An 18,560-nucleotide genomic window follows, 5' to 3' on the forward strand; every position below is an offset into this window, starting at 1 on the left:
ACCCAAAGAAAGGACTGTGGGAACTGAGTGTGTATCCCAACATAGTATTTTCTTTTCTTTTTTTTTAAAGCATTTTCACTTTTTTTGTTGTTTGCTTGCATTTTGTTTTCTTTCTCATTTTTCCCCTTTTTGATCTGATTTTTCCTGTACAGCAGAATTATGTATGTATAGAAAAACTGCTCATATTTAACATATTTGGGATAAATTGCTGATTAAGTCAGTGAATAGGGGAAAGGAGGAGAAAAATTTTGGGAACACAAAGTTTTACAATGGTGAATGTTGAAAACAATGCATATATTTTAAAAATACAAATTTTTAAAAAGAAAAAAAGAATATGGCCTTGGGGTAGAGGGACAGCATGCTTTCCGATATAACCCTATGTTAACTAATTAATTTTCCCAACTAGATGCTAGGCCAAAATTGTTTCTATGCTACCAAAGGATATATGTACCAAGTCCTAATCTAAATTTTAGTCATTTAGTCAAAGGAAAAGTCCTATATCTGGAATCTCTAGAAATTATAGAATGAATGGGGGTAGAATGAATGAAACACATTTTATTAAGTAGGCACAAACCACAAGCAGCTGGTATTGCAGTGGAGAGAGTGGGACTGGAGGTAGGAGGAACCAGAATTCAAAGCTTACCTCAGACACTAGTCATGGGATCTTGGGCAAATCACTTAACCTGTGCCTCAATTTCTTCAACCACAAAATGTAGATAATAACTCCCATCTTGCAGAGTTGTGATAATATTGTAAAATATTTGTAAAAGCATTATATAAATGTTCATTTTCCTGTAGATGAAGCATCTATCTTATGCTCTGCTATAGAACCAGAGCCCTTCATTTTTCTAATGAGGTTGGCTTCTAAGTATGCAGTTCTCGATCTCTGTAAGATTAGCATACTGTAAGAGTTGACAATAATTTGGAATATCGTGTCCAATATCTGGAGCACCATAAACTGCAAAGCCTCTTCCTCTCTCATATCTGTTGGATCCAGGGCTCCTTGTCTTTATGGAAAGGAAGGACTATCAGTTTTAAACCAGAACACAATCTCTCAAAATCCAGGCTGAAAATGATATAGTCACTTGGGCTTTGAACTGGATTTTAAAAACCTTTGCGACTGATGGGATCTCTGATGTTTCTAAGTAGCTTGAAATTTTAAAAATATAAACTCACATTCCTGCCCAGAACAAAGGCAAAGCACAGTATTTCAATGAAACAGTTATTTATTGACCCACAAAACTTATAAATTCAACTACCAGAACATATCGCAGTAAAGGATAAGTGGCAGAAAAGGCTATCTCTAAGACTGACTGCACTAGCAACTGCTCAAAAATCAAGCACCCCACCCCCACCCTATCTGTGAACTCTTTTGTGACCATTGAGGGCCCAGTGAAGGGTTTGGATGGTTTGAGGGGAAAATGGGCATTGGATTATGACAGTTTTCAGGTCCTGAGAAAGTAAGAAGGGGCCACTTAAGATCACACTCACAAACTAGCTAATTAAAAATAAAGTATGCAACAAAATGCCATTTCTTTTAGATACATTTCCAAATTTCCTCTTCCAGAGTCCAGATGTCAAATTCTTGTCTTCCCGAAATCAGACTGAGTTTGAAATTTATGAACAATAGTAAATCCAGATTTCACTGATCTGAAAAGGGAAAAACCAGCATCAATAATACTGAAAAAGATCATAAAATTAAGAACTGGAAGTAACTTTAGAAATTACTTAATATATTCCTCTGATTTACATGAAAAAATTCAAGTCCTGAGGTTGTGATTTACCAAAAGTTACATAGATCCTTGGTGAAACTTGGACTCCTGTTCAACTCTGACTAAATATTAAAGCTGATTATTCCCCTCCCTTTCAGAGGTCCCCTCCACCTCCTCTCAATGCCTGCAAAAACTTCCCTTAGGGAGAAAGGAATAGGCTGAGTTGGGAAGAAAACCGGGAAAAAGAAAGAGCATAAGACTATTAGAAAAGAACTGAGGGAGATGAGATGGAATTATAGTGCAATAGAAATTGGGATTTCATTTCCCCCAAAAAATACCTGTTTTGGAGAATGGAGGCTCTTTTTCGCTTTGATTATGCAGATTTTGCTGAGCATATATGCTGTAGGAAGCAGACTGGCCTGCATAGGTAGGCGCTGTGACCAAAGGTGTGTTCATATGCAATGCCATGTCCAGGTGCTCCTGGACCAGTTGCAGCTGTTTCTGCATCTGCTCCAGTGGGAAATTCTTGGAATGAGAAAGTGGAGCACCGTGACTTTTACCCTTCTTCAAGCTTCCCAGGCCCAGATGCAGCAATTCGATCAGGTTGAGCAGGAGACAGAGGCCACTGACTGCATACATGACTAGCAGGAAGATGGTCTTCTCCGTGGGGCGAGAAACAAAGCAATCCACGGTGTGGGGGCAAGGCTTGCGCACGCAGACATAGGAGGGAGGCACCTCCAGGCCATAGAGCAGATACTGGCCTAGTAGGAAGGCCACCTCCAAGGCAGTCCGCACCAGTAACTGCCCAACATAGGGCCCCAGGAGCCCGTCCCTGCGGATCCTCCTGCGACCATCGTGGGCTCCATCATCAGAGGACTTCTCGGACTTCTTTTTGAGCATGGGCTCTTCTTCCTCTTCTTGCTTCGGGGCCCTCTGGCGCCGGGACAGGTGGTGCACCGCATAGCCCAAGTAGAATACGGTGGGCGCAGTGACCAGGATGATCTGGAACACCCAGAAGCGAACGTGGGAGAGGGGTGCAAAGGCGTCATAGCAAACATTTTGGCAACCCGGTTGCGCTGTATTACAGGAGAAGCCACTTAACTCGTCCCGGTAAATGGCCTCTCCACCCACGGCCAGCAGCACTAGGCGAAACACAACCAGCACCGACAACCAGAGTTTCCCCACCAAGGTAGAATGCTGGGTCACAGTTTCCAGCAACTTCGTCAGGAACGCCCAGCTCATCTTCGATCTTCCTAATTACTGTGAGCGACCTGAGGATCGAGGAGTGAGTGAGGAACGCACTATTGTTCCGTGACCCCGATTTAGACTGTCCAAATTCAGGGACTCTAAGCTCTGAGTATCCGACCTTCCCATATCCATGGCTTTTACCCAAGAACAAATTCTCTCTGCATTCGCTCCCTCTACCTGCTCGGCTCACCTGCTCCCTTTGCTCCAGTTTTTGGATCTCGGGGCTATCTTGAAGCTGAATCAGGGAGAAGGGACTGGGAGGATGGAGTCCTTAGCTAGAACTAGTAGTCAGAGTGGCCAGCACTAGTAGCCCGTGGCAGAGGGTTCCTATCCCACCGACCCCTAGAAGGCGTACCGGGCCGACCCGGGTGGAGCTGACCGCGGGGTGCAACTCTATATAAGTAGACAAACAACGAGTAACCCGAATGGCAAAGATAAGGATTGTAGTGGCCAGAAAGCAATAGGATCATCTCAACTCTCTGCAAGGATCCTTAACAGTGGTGCAGTGAATAGTGGCTTTGCTCATCTTTTAGTCTGTTTGAGAAGAGATCGTTCTTCCGATTTCCTTCCCACGTGTCCAGGAAGGCTTTGGGCTGTGGGGGAGTCTTCCTTCCCTCCAATACACACAACACAATTCCTCCCCTCCTTCCAAACACACACACACACACACACACACACATATACACTATCTCCCACTCCCATCTTCCCAGAACAACCCCTCTTTCTCAATTTGATTTTTCCCTGCCCCAGGCTCACCTAAAAAATCCGAGATTCCCAAGAGACAACAGAGACACAAGCTGGAGGTGACCCGCGGGAAAATTTAAATCCTGGACTGAGAGGCGCTGGGGGTTGGACTGTAGGAGTTTGGGGCAGGGTCTTGTGCGTTGCTCCTCCCTCTCATACTTGGTTCGGATTTCTGGAAAAGCAGGGAAAAGAAATCGAGTCAAGAAGCTTAAAATTCATTTTTAAAAATGTTATTTTATTTTTCCAAATACATGCAAAGATAGTTTTCAATATTCATATTTGCACAACCTAGTTTTCCAAATTTTTTTCTCCTCCTTCCTCCTTCTTCCTCCCTTCTCCCTCCCCGGGATAGCAAGCAGTCGATATAGGTTAAACATGCGCAATTTTTCTAAAGATTTTTCCATATTCGTTATGAGGAGCAAAAAGAAAAAAAAAATCAGAACAAAAGAAAAAAAAAAACCACGAAAGGCAAAAACAAACAACAACAGCAACAAAAAAAGGTGAAAATACTATGCTTTGATCCACATTCAGCCTATATAGTTCTCCCTCTGGATGTAGATGGCACTTTCCATCTAGTCTACTGGATTTGCGTTGAATTACCTCATTTCAATAAGCTTTTATTAAGTGATTACTGGGTTCTAGTCACTCTAAGTGGAAGGAATACAAAGAAAGACAAAAAAAAAATTCGTACTTGCAAAAGAAAAAAAAACAAATAGGGAAGGAAACAGAACCAATTCTGTATCAACAGATTATTACACGCTGATGCCTTTACAAGGCTCAAATTCTGTTATGGAAAGAACTGAGACTAGAAGAAGTTCTCTAGAACTCTAGAAACTCCCTCGAAGAGGTTTTGGAACGATTAAGATAAGATCAGCTTGGATGCTTTAGACTGGAAGGGAATAACATTTCTCCTCCCTCCTATTGTTCTATTCATCTTCCCCTTTTCTCTTTTTTTCTTCATCCTCTCCTCCCTTAACCCTTTCCTCTTCCCCTACTAAGTCTCTTTCTCTTTCTTTTTCTCTCCTCTTCCCATATGAGCTTTTGTCCCTCCTCATAAATTACGTTGTTGTTTTGAAAAAATTTATAATTTCATCAATTCACAGAATGCATATAGTGAATTAGTGGATGAAAATTATGCTTGATATAAAAAGGTCCTTCACTTCTTGGTCCTAAGGAATATCTCTGCAATCATCCTGGATTACTGATCTATATTCTTTCAATTTTCACAGCCTTGGGACACAGTAAACTGGGAGAGTCTGAACGGAAGGATGGGAAAATACAACAAATTTTGATTTTAGAACATGAAAATTCATAAAATAATAAATTTGACTTTTCATTTTCTGTCTTATATTTGAAATTCTAAGCATGCTTCATCTTACACCTTAGGCATCCATTCTCTATAAAAATATTCCATCTTTGCAGATGGAAATATTCTTTCATTTTTCAGAGCTCTCATTTTATTTAAATTAAATTTCAATTAAAATGAGCAAGTATTTATTAAGTCAGCAAGCTTTTATGAAGTGCCTACTATGATCTAGTGTCTGTGCCAAGCACTGGGAATACAAAGAAAGGTTCTCTGGGAGTTCACTACCTAAAGGGTTAACATGCAAATAACTATGTACAAACAAAATGTATTCCGGATAACTTGGAGATTATCTTAGATGGAAAGTACTAGCTTTAAAGAATATTGAGTTTGGCTTTTTGCAGAAAATGGAAGTTGATGGCAGCCAGAGGAGCTAAGTGACAGAGAGGGAGAGAGAATCCCAAGCATGGGTGACAGCCAGTGAAAATGTCTGGAGTAGGTAGATAGAGTGTTTTGTGTGAGAAATAGAAGGGAGGTGCATGTCCCTGCATGTCCCTGAGCAACTAAGTGGTACAGTGGATAGATCATTGGATTCGAAATAAGACCTGATTTCAAATTCAACCTTGGACTCTTACTAACTGTGTGATTCAACTGTAAAATGGGGACATTCTGGAGAAGGAATTGGCAAACCCCTCCAATATCTTTGCCAAGAAAATCTCATGGATGGGGTCATGAAGAATAGGACACGAATCAGAAGCATATTTATGGAGGAAAGTAACGTGTAAGACTTAACTATAATGAGCTAGGTATAACAAATGCTCAGTGGATGGAGCAAAAATAGAACTGATAGAAATTGGTAACATATTAGAAGAGGGAGAGGGAGAGGGAGATCAACAAGTAAAATGGATGGAGAAGAGGAGAGGACTCAGAACAGCTTTGAAGGATACTTATGATTTTTTTTTTCATGTTATTGGCAAAGATTCAGAAAGGGAAGCTGAGAAGGAATAGTCAGACTGGTAGGACAAGAATTAGATGAGAGCAGTGATCCAAAAACATAAAGAGAAGAAAATTATCAAGGGGAAAAGTGTGATTGACAGTATCAAATATTAAAGGGAGGTCAAGAAGGATGAGGATCAAGAAGAAACCATTAGATTTGAGGATAAAGAAATCACTGGTACTGTGCTTTAAGAAATGATGAGAATAGTTTCAAAAAAATTTGGAAAGATTTGTATGAATTGATGCAAAGTAAAGAGAGCAGAACTAGAACATTATACACAGTAGCTACAATATAACAATGAAAGACTTAATTATTCTAATCAATCCCATGATGCAAGACAATTCCAAAGGACTCATGATACAAAGTAGTATCCATCTTCAGAGAGAGAAATGATAAACTCTGAATACATATTGAAGCATTTTTTTCACTTTCTTTGTTTCTCTTACTTTTTGGGGAGTGGAGAGAGTGACATGACTAATATAGAAATGTTTTGCATGGGAAAAATGCTAGGTACTTATTAACACTAATACTAGGCATTATTATTACTACCATGTTTTCTCTATTAGTTGTCATATAGCTTGTAATAAAGTATTTTGTTGAGAAGAAAAAGATCATTGGCTACTTTGGAGAGAACAGTTTCAGTTGAATGATGAGGTGTATATTATGTGTCAGACATTGCGTATGTATATATAAAATGAAACTGTCCCTGCACCAAGGAACTAGGAGGGTAGGCAGAAGCTTAGTATGAAGGATATAAGAGAAGGATAGGGAAGAAAGGGACAAGGACATTAAAGGGATAGGGCTGACATGGATGGGAGTAAGGATCAGGAAGAGAATTTTGGCTTTCGCAACCTACAGTTCAGAATCACGAAGATTAATCTTGGGCATCTACTTTGCTTTTAATTCCTTGTTATCATGAAAAGTATTATTTTATATATATTGTGTTATTGATTTTATCATTATTATGATTATCTTTGTTAAATTATATGACTTGATAGGTTGAGGTGCAAGGATATATTTAGAAATTAAGGGATAGCTAGTTGGTGTAGTGGATAGCACACCAGCCCTGCTGTCAGAAGGATCTGAGTTCAAATCTAACCTCTAACACTTAATACTTCCTGGCTGTGAGATCCTGGACAAGTCACTTAACCCAAAATGCCTCAGCAAAAAAAAAAAAAAAAAAAAAAGTTAACAGGATATAAAAATAAGAACTATCAATACAATTTCATTTATAATAATAAGTGTTGCAATTGTGATCTGCAGTGATACACTCTATGGAGATACCAAACAAAGTCATCTCTAGTCTGAAAGACATCTTTACACAGAGACTTTTAGTACTCAGTAACATCAAGGCTTTTATCATACTTTGTGCCGCATTCTCACTGCTTTCTAGGATTTAGAATAATTTGATTTTTCTTATTTGAAGAAAACAAGCTGAAGAAATGAACTGGATCATCTTCCATTTGTTTTGATATTCTCCACTCTTAACTTCTAGAATCTACACCCTCACCAGGCCAGCCAACTCTCTTACCTGTCTCTTATTCTACCTTTTAATATTGGGACCTGTGCATTTTCTAGTTAGCAGTCATAGAGAAACAATATATTATATGTTGTATTAGGATGGGCACCAGACTTAAAATCAGAAGACCTAAGTTGAGTCCCTCTTCTGCAATATAAGGAAGGAGTAGGTTCCTCCTTTCTTCCTGAAGGATGGGGATCTCCAAGGAAAGAAGATAACTATTTGTCAGGTATTTTGTCAGGCATATTGCAGAATGGCTCTTTGTCCAGGTATATGTTAGACTTATTATTTACTGAAGTCCTGAAATTTTTCTGTAGGCATGATATAGTAGAGGACTGCCCGCAGAGTTGGGAACACTTGGGTTCAAGTATTGCCTTTGACATACACAATCTGTATAACTTAGAATTACTCACAACTTCTTAGTCACTGAACCACTGATGAATCTCTTACCCTCTAATACATCTTGTTTAGTTAAGACATAGCCCCACAGAAATTGTGACTCTTCATTTTAGAAACCCCTAACCAAATGCTCCCTAGTTTCTAAGATGGAGACCTTTCCACATAGAAAGTTCCCTAAACCAAATAAAATCACAGGCCCAGGTCAAAAAACAAACTATATACAGGGGCATGTAATAAAAAAAATAAGGTATAAAAGTACATATAGGATCAGGGACATCCCATCCTATTCTACTTTTGTACTGTCATCCCTCTCGTTCCACATGAGTCACCAATCCCAAATTCTCCTATTCAGGGGCAGGTAATCTATTCAATAGTCAATAGCATTTATTTAGTATCTACTATATTCCAGGCATTATAAGTGATGGAATTCAAAGAAGAAAAATAAAAATAGTCCCTGCCCTTGAAGAGCTTCCAATTTAATAGTAGAAGAAAACACACTAAAGGAAGCTGAAAAGTTTGGAGGAAAGAAAGAAGAAGAGGAAGAAAGGGGAATGAAGTCACTTACTAGATGGTACCCATTAAGGGAGCAAAATTTTCATTGAGTTGAAATCAAAAAGATAGTAAAATAATTTGAAAAGCCTGAGCTCTCCATAAAAGTAGACCTTTGGAGGAGTTCATTGACCAACTCTACAATTAATCTAATCATAGAAGAAAGACAACTCAGTGCTGAACGTGGTTGAATATCAAAGCTGTATTAATCTCCATAATGATAAGATTTTAGATGATGAGTTTGCCATGGGGAAAGGCATGATGACCCAGGAGTCATATCAAAGGGAACAACTGAAGGTAAAGTTAAGGAGAAGAAGAAATCTGAGTCCTTTATAAACAGAAGCAAACTTTGAAATAAATTCTGGAACAAAACTAAACTGGCTTGATGGCATTTAATTTTTTGTATTTGTACCTTTAGCATCTAGCAGAATATCTGATACTAAGAGCTTAATAGTGCTTGTTAACTGAATGATATCTCAGAGATGTCCCACCCTTCTATAACAGCCAGACCCAAGACCCTACTCTCTCCTGCCTGAGGTATCAGGTATGACTATTCACATATAATAGAAGAAAATACAGAGTATTTTAAGATTTGCAAAGTAACTCACAAATATCTTATTTTATCATCACAACAAACCTGGGAGGTAGATGATATTATTACCCCTATTTTACAGATAAGAAACTGAAGAAAATACGCTAAGTGATTTCCCCAGGGTCACATAGCTAGTAAGTATCTGAGGCTAAATTAAATTTAGGTCTTCTGGATCTAGATCTAGTATTCTATACATATTAGCTGCCTCTCCCTTCACCTTTTTCTCAGTAATTGATAATCAAATCAATCTTCCCTTTGCTACTTTGAAGGGAAGACAGATGTAATTGTTGTTGTTTTAAGCTATTTGCCTATGTTCCTTTGTTTTTAAAAAGAGGATAATAATAGCATCTACCTCTCAGAGCTAGGTGAGGATCAAATGAATAACAATTGTAAAGTATTTAGTACTGCACCTGGTGCATGGAAAGTACTATATTATTGTCAGCTATAATAGTAATTATTATTATATTGCATATAATTATGATTAGAGTGATAATTATCATATACAATATGATAGTAACTACATTATATGTAATAGTAATTATTATTATCATCATTATCATCTCATCTTGTATATTTCTCTCCTTTCTAATTTTCTCCTGTTTCTTTCTTATCTGTCTGATCATTCCTTTTCAGTCTTATTGACTAGTTTTTCATTCATGTGGGGTTTTCTAAAGCTGTCCTGTTTCCTCTTCTCTTTTACCTCCATACCATGGCATTTGACATTCCCATTAGCATTCATGTATCTAGTTATAATTTCTCAACAGATGTTTACTAGATCTATATATCCATCTTTAGTTTCTTTCTTGGGCTCTAATCATCCCCCATCTCTTGGACATCTCAAATTAATTGTCATTTTAAATTTAATATTTCCAAAACAGAGCTCATTATCTTTTCCTCAAAACTCTTTTTTCCCTTCTAAATTTTCAGTTACTGTTCGGGACATTGCCATCTAACTGATGTGATCTATGGCATGGGGTTTGGCATCAGATGATGATAGGCACCAAAAATTGGAGTTTGGTCATATGAAGAATTCACAATGGCTCTTCTCTTTGGCAAAAGGTATATTTATTTAGGAGAAGTTATGGACAAAACGAAGAGATACAATAGACACTGGGAATGGTAAATATGAAAGAGTGGGAGAGCAAATAAAAGACAAGTTCCTCAGTGGAACTCAAAATTACCCAGTAGAAAGAGAACACCCCATTAGGCTGGGGCATGCCCTTATCTGGCGGGGCAAATCCTGAAAGGGACTTAACACCCTAGAAAGGTTAGTTAGCTGTAAGGAGGAGTAGGGTTGAGAAGCATAGTGGAATTAGAGGAGATACCACATAGCATTGGGAAGGAGGATAAGGAGAAAGACCTCATTAGGCATATTGCCGGAGCGGACTGACCCAAAGGAGGATAGCAGCAAAGCCATGGGGCACAAGTTATTTTATAGGGAAAATTTAGCCCGAGGGTCTTAACATAACTTGGATTTCTGACTGGATTATCTTTAGAGGGTGGGACCAGGGAACTAAATTGATCTCTATCAGAGCCTTCTTCCTATCTACCTTAGGGATTAATTTTTTTTAATCAATTCCTCTGCTAACCACACCTAACATAGAAGACCACATTACAACTATTCACCTACATTCACAACCTCAGTGTCATCTTCAATGTCTCACTCTTACTCCACATAACCAAACCTTTATCAGTCTTAGCTTTTCTACCTATATAACATCCTTCATATAATTCCACTTCTCTCTACTCACATCACCAAGAACCTCCACTTACCCTAGGGTCACACAGATTGTTAATGTTAAGTGTCTGAGGCTGGATCTGAATTTAGGTTCTCTTGACTCTAATAAGGCCAGTACTCTATCCATGTATACATATATTGGATCTAACATGTATTTCAATATAAAAAAAGAGAAAATCTCTTTTGGAATATATGTCTAGTAGTGGTATTGTTAGATCAAAAGGTATGCATAATTTTTTTGCCTTTTGGGCATAGTTTCCAATTGCTCTACATAGTAATTGAATCAGGTCACAATTCCATCAACAATATGGTAATGTTTCATTTTCCCTACCTTTCCTCCAATACTTGTCATTGTCCTTTTTCTGGCCTATAAGCCAATCTAATAGGTAAATACCTCAAAATTGTTTTCATTTGCATTTCTCCAATCAGTAGTAAGTTAGAATATATATATATATTTTATGGCCATCATTAACTTGATTTGTTCATCTGAAAAGTCATATCTTTTGATCATTTTTCAATTGAAGAATGGATTTTTTTAAAAATAAATTTGTCTCAGTTCCTTATACATCTGGGAAATGAGGCCTCCATCAGAGGCATTTGCTTCAAAATTCTTTTCACTATTGCTAACTGTATTTCCTTGTGTCACTCCCCCATCTCTAGTCACTGCTTTTCCCTGGAATATATTGTTTTCTCTTAGTTTTCTTGTTTTCTTTGGAGACTTGATTCAAGTCCTATTTTTTAGGGGAGCCCTTTCCTGGTCCTACCATCTTCTAGTACTTTTCTTTTTTAGATAACATGAAGAAATAGAATATTCTCTCTCTGTCCTTTCACCTAGTCCCTCCTCAAAACTGTTTTACTTCTGACCAACCCCTCTCCCAAGATGCACTCGCTGCAATTATTCTTTCCCTTTCCCTGGTCCCCTTCCCCTTGTTTAGGGGGTACCCTGTAGGGTATACCAATATTGAGTGTGTATGTTATTTCTTTTTTGAGCCAATTCTAAGAGAGCGAGTAAGTTTCACTCACTTCCCTTCTCCCCTTTTCTCCTTGTAAAAGCTTTTACTTGCCTCTTTTATGCAGATAATGTACCCTATTGGACCTCTTCGCTTTCCCTTTGCTCAGTATATTCCTTTCATCCCTTAATTTTATTTTTAAAGATATTATCTCTTCATATATTTTAATAGCTTTCTAATTGGCTGCTCTGCTTTATCTCTCCTCAAATATCAAAGTAATTTTTCTCAAGTATATGTTTGACTTGTTCCCTCCCTCCTCCCTTTACTGAACTCCAATAGCTAGCTCCCTATTACTATCAGCATCAAATATAAATCCCTCCATTTGGTTTTTAAAGCTATTCACCCTCCTCTTGCTTTCCAGTCTTCTTATATTTTACATTCCTCAGAATTTTATGATCCACCTATATTTCCCTACTTTCTATTTCTCCAATTCCATCTCCTGTCACTGCTTTTCCCTGGAATCCATTGTCTTCTCTTAGTTTTCTTGTCTTTGGAGACTTAAGTTCAAGTACTGCTTTTTAGGGGAGCCCTTTCCTAGTCCTGCCCTCCATCTTCTAGTTTCCTTTTTTAGGTAACATGAAGAAGTAGAATTTACATAATTTTTAAACTTTTCAAAATGCTTTACCAATGGTATCTCCTTTTATTCCACCACAAGGTAGAGATATAGGTCCTATGTTTGCTCCCATTTTATAGATGAGGAAATTGAGGGATCACAGCTAAGTATCTAAGTTGGTTCTGCATTCTCTCCTAGTTACCCTAAGGAAGATTACTTTAAATCATTGCTGAATATTTCTTCTTAAGTATCTAGATATGTTCATGTAGTCTCCCTAATTAAAATATGACTCTTTGAAGGCTGGGAATGTTTTTACCTTTAGTTATTTACACTGCACTTACCTCTACGCTGGTAAAATACTAAGTACTTTAATAAAATGGTTTACTGACTGACTCCATTACCCTTTCAGTTTTATTTTGTGAAGAGGACTGTTTTGTGTTTCACAGGCTCAGAGCCCCTAGTGATAGAAAAGTATGGAGTAGTGAGGTGTGAGACACTTTTGCCTGGAGCCTTACCAGCCACAATCTAATGGTATTGAATCAACAATTTTCTTTCTTTCTTGGAGCTGGATGGGTGAGAAGTGGAAGGCTAATGTGGATGGAGATGAGACATTTATATTCATGGCTGTCCTTTGTGGTTGTTATTTTACTTGACCCTCCCAGAGTAAGGTATCTGTATTTTCCTCCCTGCCATACAAAAGATCATGTGCATTTACTCAGTTTTTATTTTATTTTTTATCTTTTTTTAAATTCATTTTTAGAATTTTTTTAGTTTACTAAAATTTCTTACAATTAAGGAGAGGCAAAGGGAAAGAAGTCATTGATTTGCATGATGTTTGTCCAGAGGCCAGGGACTTAGGCAGAAGCTGGGAGAAAGGGAGGGAAGATACCAAAAAAAAAAAAAAAAAATGAATCTATGTCTTCAAGGAAGGGAAAGGACAAAAAAAATTTATAATTTGCTGTCTCTGCCTTTAAGGAGTTTGAAATCTACTTGGGGAACCCAAATTTATGTATATAATAAAGTCAGTGTACTGTATAAATTTTAATTTTGTTTCATCTCTATTTAATTCAATCTTTTCTGGATTTGGAATTATAGAAGAAAAAAAGTATAGAAACCAGGAAAGACACTGAAATAACAGACAATTTAGGCTTGTAATCAGAAAAAAAAAAACTTTTTAATCAAATTTTCCAAAAGTTAAAATGGATTGCCTTCAAAACTAGTAGATTTCCCCTTCTTAGGAGTCTATCAGTAAAGGTTGGCCAAAACTTATGGAATAATTTTCATTTGTGGGCTGATCTAGAACCACTGAGATCCCGTATGTTATGGAAGAAATATCTCTGTTCTCAATTCGTGTGGTTTCACGAATTGCTTTCAATTCGTAATTGCTTCCAAATATATACTTACCATAGCACAGAAATCATGGAGACAGAAACCTAAAATTTATTATTATTCTCAAGTATAGATATAGGCCTCCGAGAAAATCTGAACCCTCATGATGATTTTGAAAGAACTTCTTTAGGCAAAATTATGTCAGAATGACAGAGAAATAATTATTTTATATATTACAATTCTGTATATTCTTCTTAGGCCATAAAAATTATAGAGAAGATAGGTCCATAATCCTGTACTTCCTTCAATATCATAAAAGTAGAAGTTGAACAAATGTGTAATTGAAAAAATAAATACTATTGAGAAAAAAAGAAAAACAAGGAAAGATTTAGATTATTTTTCCATCCCTCATCTCATCCCTCCCCAAGATAGAATAGTTCTGTAGTTCTCTCTCAGGTTGAGGATAGTATTTTCCATCCCAAGTCTATTAGAATTGTCTTGAATCAATATATTGCTGAGAAAAGCTACGTCTATCACAGTTAATCATCACATAATCTTTTTACTGTGTATAGTGTTGGTTCTGCTCCCTTCACTTGGCAATAGTTCATGTAAGTTTTTCCACGCTTTTCTGAAATCAGCCTGTTCAGCATTTCTTATAGAATAATAATATTCAATTAATAATATACCATAATGTATCTATCCATTCCCTAATTGATGGGCACCCACTTAATTTCCAGTTCCTCGTCACCACAAAAAAGGAGCTCATCATTTCTTACAGCAAAGGAATATTGCATCATGAACATATACCATAATTTGTTTAGCTATTCCCTAACTGATAGACATCTCTGAAATTTCCAGCCTTTTTTACCACAAAGAGACCTGCTATAAATATTTTAGAACATGTTGGTTCATTTCCATTTTCCCCCAATCATCTTGGGAAACAAACTCAATAGTGGTATTACAGGATCAAAGGATATATCAGTTTAATAAATTGTTGGGCATAATTCCAAATCTCTCCAAAATGATTGGATTAGTTTACTGTCCCCCAAGAACCAATCTGGGTCTCCATTTTTCCATATTCCCTTTAATATATGTCCTCTTCTATGATTTTAGCTAATCTGATAAGTATAGAATTTTCTCCAATGAATAATGATTTAGAGCATTTTTTATATTACTATAAATTGTTTTGATTTCTTCCATAAACTGCCTGTTTATGTCCTCTTACCATTTATCAATTGGGGAATAATATATTCTTTTTCCCTTCTTCTTCTTCTTCTTCTTCTTCTTCTTCTTCTTCTTCTTTTTTTTTTTTTTGCTGAAGCATGTAGGGTTAAGTGACTTGCCCAGAGTCACACAACTAGGAAGGGTTAAGTGTCTGAGATTAGATTTGAATTCAGGTCCTCCTGACTCTGTCAGGGCTGGTGCTCTATCCACTTTGTGCCACTTAGCTGTCCAGAATGACTTATATTCTTATAAATTCAACGAAGTTCTTTTTTATTTGATATGAGACCTTTATCCAAGTAACTATCTAAAAAAATCTTCCAATTTTCTGCTTTCCTGCTGATCTTGGCTACATTGGTTCTATTTGTACAGAAACCTTTTAATTTAATGTAATCAAAATTGTTCATTTTACATCTCACAACACTATCTTTTGTTTATGAATCATGTTAAGATGGAGCTGATGAGCAATTTGATATCTTACTGTGCTCACTTTCCTTAATCTCATGGCAAAAGCTGCATCACAGATTCTTAGAGCTAGAGTGACAAAGGACTTAGAGATCATCTATTTTAACCCCTTCATTTCTGAGAGTAAGGAACTGAAGCCTTAAAAACTTTGACTTGCCTAAAATCATGAATGAAACTCAAACTCTGGTCCTTTGAGTCCAAAGCCAACAATCTTTCCACTGCACCCTGTGTGAACTATATCCTACTTAAGAAGGGGAAAAAAAAGCTATATGAAAACTTTATTATGTTGTGGTTTTTTTGTCTTTTGTTCAAAAAGAGGACTTTGACATCTCAAAGACACATCAAAGGAGATGATGCAATGACATTCAAGTCATGGATTTAAATGAAGATGGACTGTATCTTACATATTTAAAAGGAACAGCAAGTTGTACATGACTGGTTTGTGGTTTCTTGTGGAATTGTCTCTTCTTCCCCTCCTCCCCCCATTCTACTATGTTATAGAAATGATTTTATTTTATTTCTTAAGTTCAGAATAAAACAAGTACATTTTTTTAAAAAAAGATAGAAGCCAATTCATCTAAGATCAACACTTTCTTTTTTAAACCCAAGGGAGTTGTCCTATTTTTTTTTTTTGTTCAAAAAATTTTTTTTTATTCCTAGGACTTCTCTTTCATAATAAAACTCAAATCAAAGTATAAAGCAGAATTAAATAATGTCAGAACTGAAAGAGGCCTTGGAATTCTGAAAAAAGATTATTGAACCTTGAAAGAATCTTAGTGATCATCTTTTTACAGATGATGCAACTAAGATAGACAAGGAAAACTGATTTGTTTAAGGCCATACACACCCTTTGTGGCAGATCTATTACTAAAGATCATCTCTCCTAACTCTTTCTATTGAGGTTGTTAGTTGGCTCAGTGGACTCACAGTGGCTCAAGAGTGACTTGAGTTTGAATCTTCTGTCACATACTAGCTGCTGTGTGACCTTAAGCAATATATTTAGCCTCCCTCATCTATGAAACAGAGGCAGCATTTTTAAAATTAAATTTTATTTTAAAATTCATAATTAAACCAAAAAGAATACTTCCCATATATAAATGGAATAGAAAAGTTAATATGTGAAAATATGACTGTATATCATATAAAACTTCCTTATTAAAAAAAAAAGCTACAAAAGAGACACATTTTGTAGCAGCAAATGACGAAAGTAACCTTGTGTTTGACAAATGTAAAAATTTAAGTTTTTGAGATAAAAATTTATCAATTGCTGGGACAGCTGGAAAGTAGTCTGGTAGAATTTAGACATAGACCAATATCCTATACCATTTGCTAAGATAAGGTCAAAATTGGATACATGATCAAGACATAAAGGGAAATATTACAAACATACTACTCATCAGACTTATGGATGGACAAACAATTTATGAAAAAACAAGAGATAGAGAGCATTGTAAAATACAAGATGAATGAGGTTTTGTACAAATAAAACCAATGTATCCATCAGAAGAAAAGCAGAAAATAGGAGAAATTTTATAAGCAGTTGCTCAAAGGTCTCATGTGTCAAATATATGAAGAATTTTGTCAAATTTAGAAAGAAAACAAGCCATTTCTCAATTAATAAGCGGTCAGAGGATATGAACAGACAGTTTTCTGATGAAGAAATCAAAACAATTTATAGTCATACAAAGAAATACAAATTAAAACAACCTTGAGATATTTTACACCTATCAGATTGGCTAATATGATAGAAAGGGAAAGTGGCAAATGTTAGAGAGGACATAGAAAAATTGGGGCATTAATTCACTGTTGATTTTGGAAAGAAATTTGGAATTATGCCTAAAGAGTTATTAAACTATTATATACTATTTATAATATCATTATTAGATATATTTCCCAAGATAATTAAGAAAAAAGGAAAAGAACTTATGTGTTCTAAAATATTTTAACAGCTTTCATTGTGGTGGCAAAGAATTGGAAATTGAGGAGATGCCCAATTGTGGTGGCATATGTCCATGATAGAATATTACTCTGCTCTAAGAAATGATGAGCTCAATGATTTTAGAAAAATATGGGAAGACTTACATGAAATTTTCTTGTTAGTATACAGTTAATTAGAGAAATGAGCAGGACCAAGAAAACATTATATACAGTAAGAACAATACTGCTTACATATTTAACATATATAGGACTGCTTGCCATCTAGGGGAAGTGATGGAGGGAAGGAGGGGAAAAATTGGAACAAAAGTGAGTGCAAGTGATAATGTTGTAAAAAATTACCCTGGCATGGGTTCTGTAAATAAAAAGTTATTATAAAATTAAAAAAAAAAAGAACAATATTGCTTTAAGAACAGTTTTGAGCCACAACGTCATTTGGACTAGTATAAATACTTAAATTAACTACAAAGGGCATATGAAAGAAGATGCTATCTCTATCCACAGAAAGAACAGATAAACAGAAGTATACATGCACACATTTGTGTGTATGTGTGTTTGTTTGTGTGCCTTCACAAACACATATTTGTGTTTAAAGGTAGCCATCTTTAGGATGGGTGGGAAGGAAATGTTACATGATAACTTTATTATATATTTAAAAGAAAAAGCAAATTGTACATAATAGATTTTCAGTTTCATATATGAGCCTTTTTTTTATTCTACTTTATTATGGAAATACTTGTTTTAGTTCTTTAATTTAGGGTAAAAAAAGTTAAATAGAAAACTAAAAGTAAGTATGTAATAAATTCAACATGCTACTTTCAAAGCTGTCCTGCTTGTCTGTATTTCCTTTTGAACTTCTTATCTTTTGCTTATTTAAGACTGCTTCAAAGGAACCCTTTTTTCTTTCTTTTCTTCTCTTGTGTGGTAACATTATCTCTAGTTTTCACCCCCTTCCCTCCCCCAATAGACTTGTATCTAAAGAAAGAAAAAAAAATCTTGTAGCAAATAAACACAATGAAGCAAAACAAATCAATTTATGTGGCATAACTTGGCTCATTCTCTATTTTAATTATGTTACTCCTCTGTCAAGAGATGAAAATATGATCCATCCCTCAGTCTTCTGGAGATGTCATTGGTCATTATATCTATCAAAATTTTGTCTTTCAAAATTGTTTTTCTTTATTTTTTTCTTTGTCTTTTTTATTCAATAGTATTTTATTTTCCAAATACATGTAAAGATAGTTTT

General features: G+C 36.1%; 1 protein-coding gene across 1 annotated transcript; it reads right to left on the reverse strand.

Annotated features, from left to right (window-relative positions):
* Positions 1–1,232: 1,232 nt before the first annotated feature.
* On the reverse strand, positions 1,233–3,524 carry LOC127559612 (gap junction gamma-1 protein-like). Its single transcript, XM_051993569.1, has 2 exons — positions 2,051–3,524; positions 1,233–1,650 (listed from the first exon to the last, which is right to left on the reverse strand). Exons 1-2 carry the CDS (start codon positions 2,952–2,954, stop codon positions 1,643–1,645), a joined length of 912 nt encoding a protein of 303 aa, XP_051849529.1. The 5' UTR covers positions 2,955–3,524; the 3' UTR covers positions 1,233–1,642.
* Positions 3,525–18,560: the final 15,036 nt, after the last annotated feature.

This window comes from Antechinus flavipes, chromosome 1, assembly GCF_016432865.1.
Source record: "Antechinus flavipes isolate AdamAnt ecotype Samford, QLD, Australia chromosome 1, AdamAnt_v2, whole genome shotgun sequence".
Lineage (NCBI taxonomy): Eukaryota > Metazoa > Chordata > Mammalia > Dasyuromorphia > Dasyuridae > Antechinus > Antechinus flavipes.

Coding starts and splice junctions, on each gene's coding strand:
- LOC127559612 (XM_051993569.1), bottom strand. CDS start 2,954: ATGAGCTGGGCGTTCCTGACGAAGTTGCTGGAAACTGTGACCCAGCAT.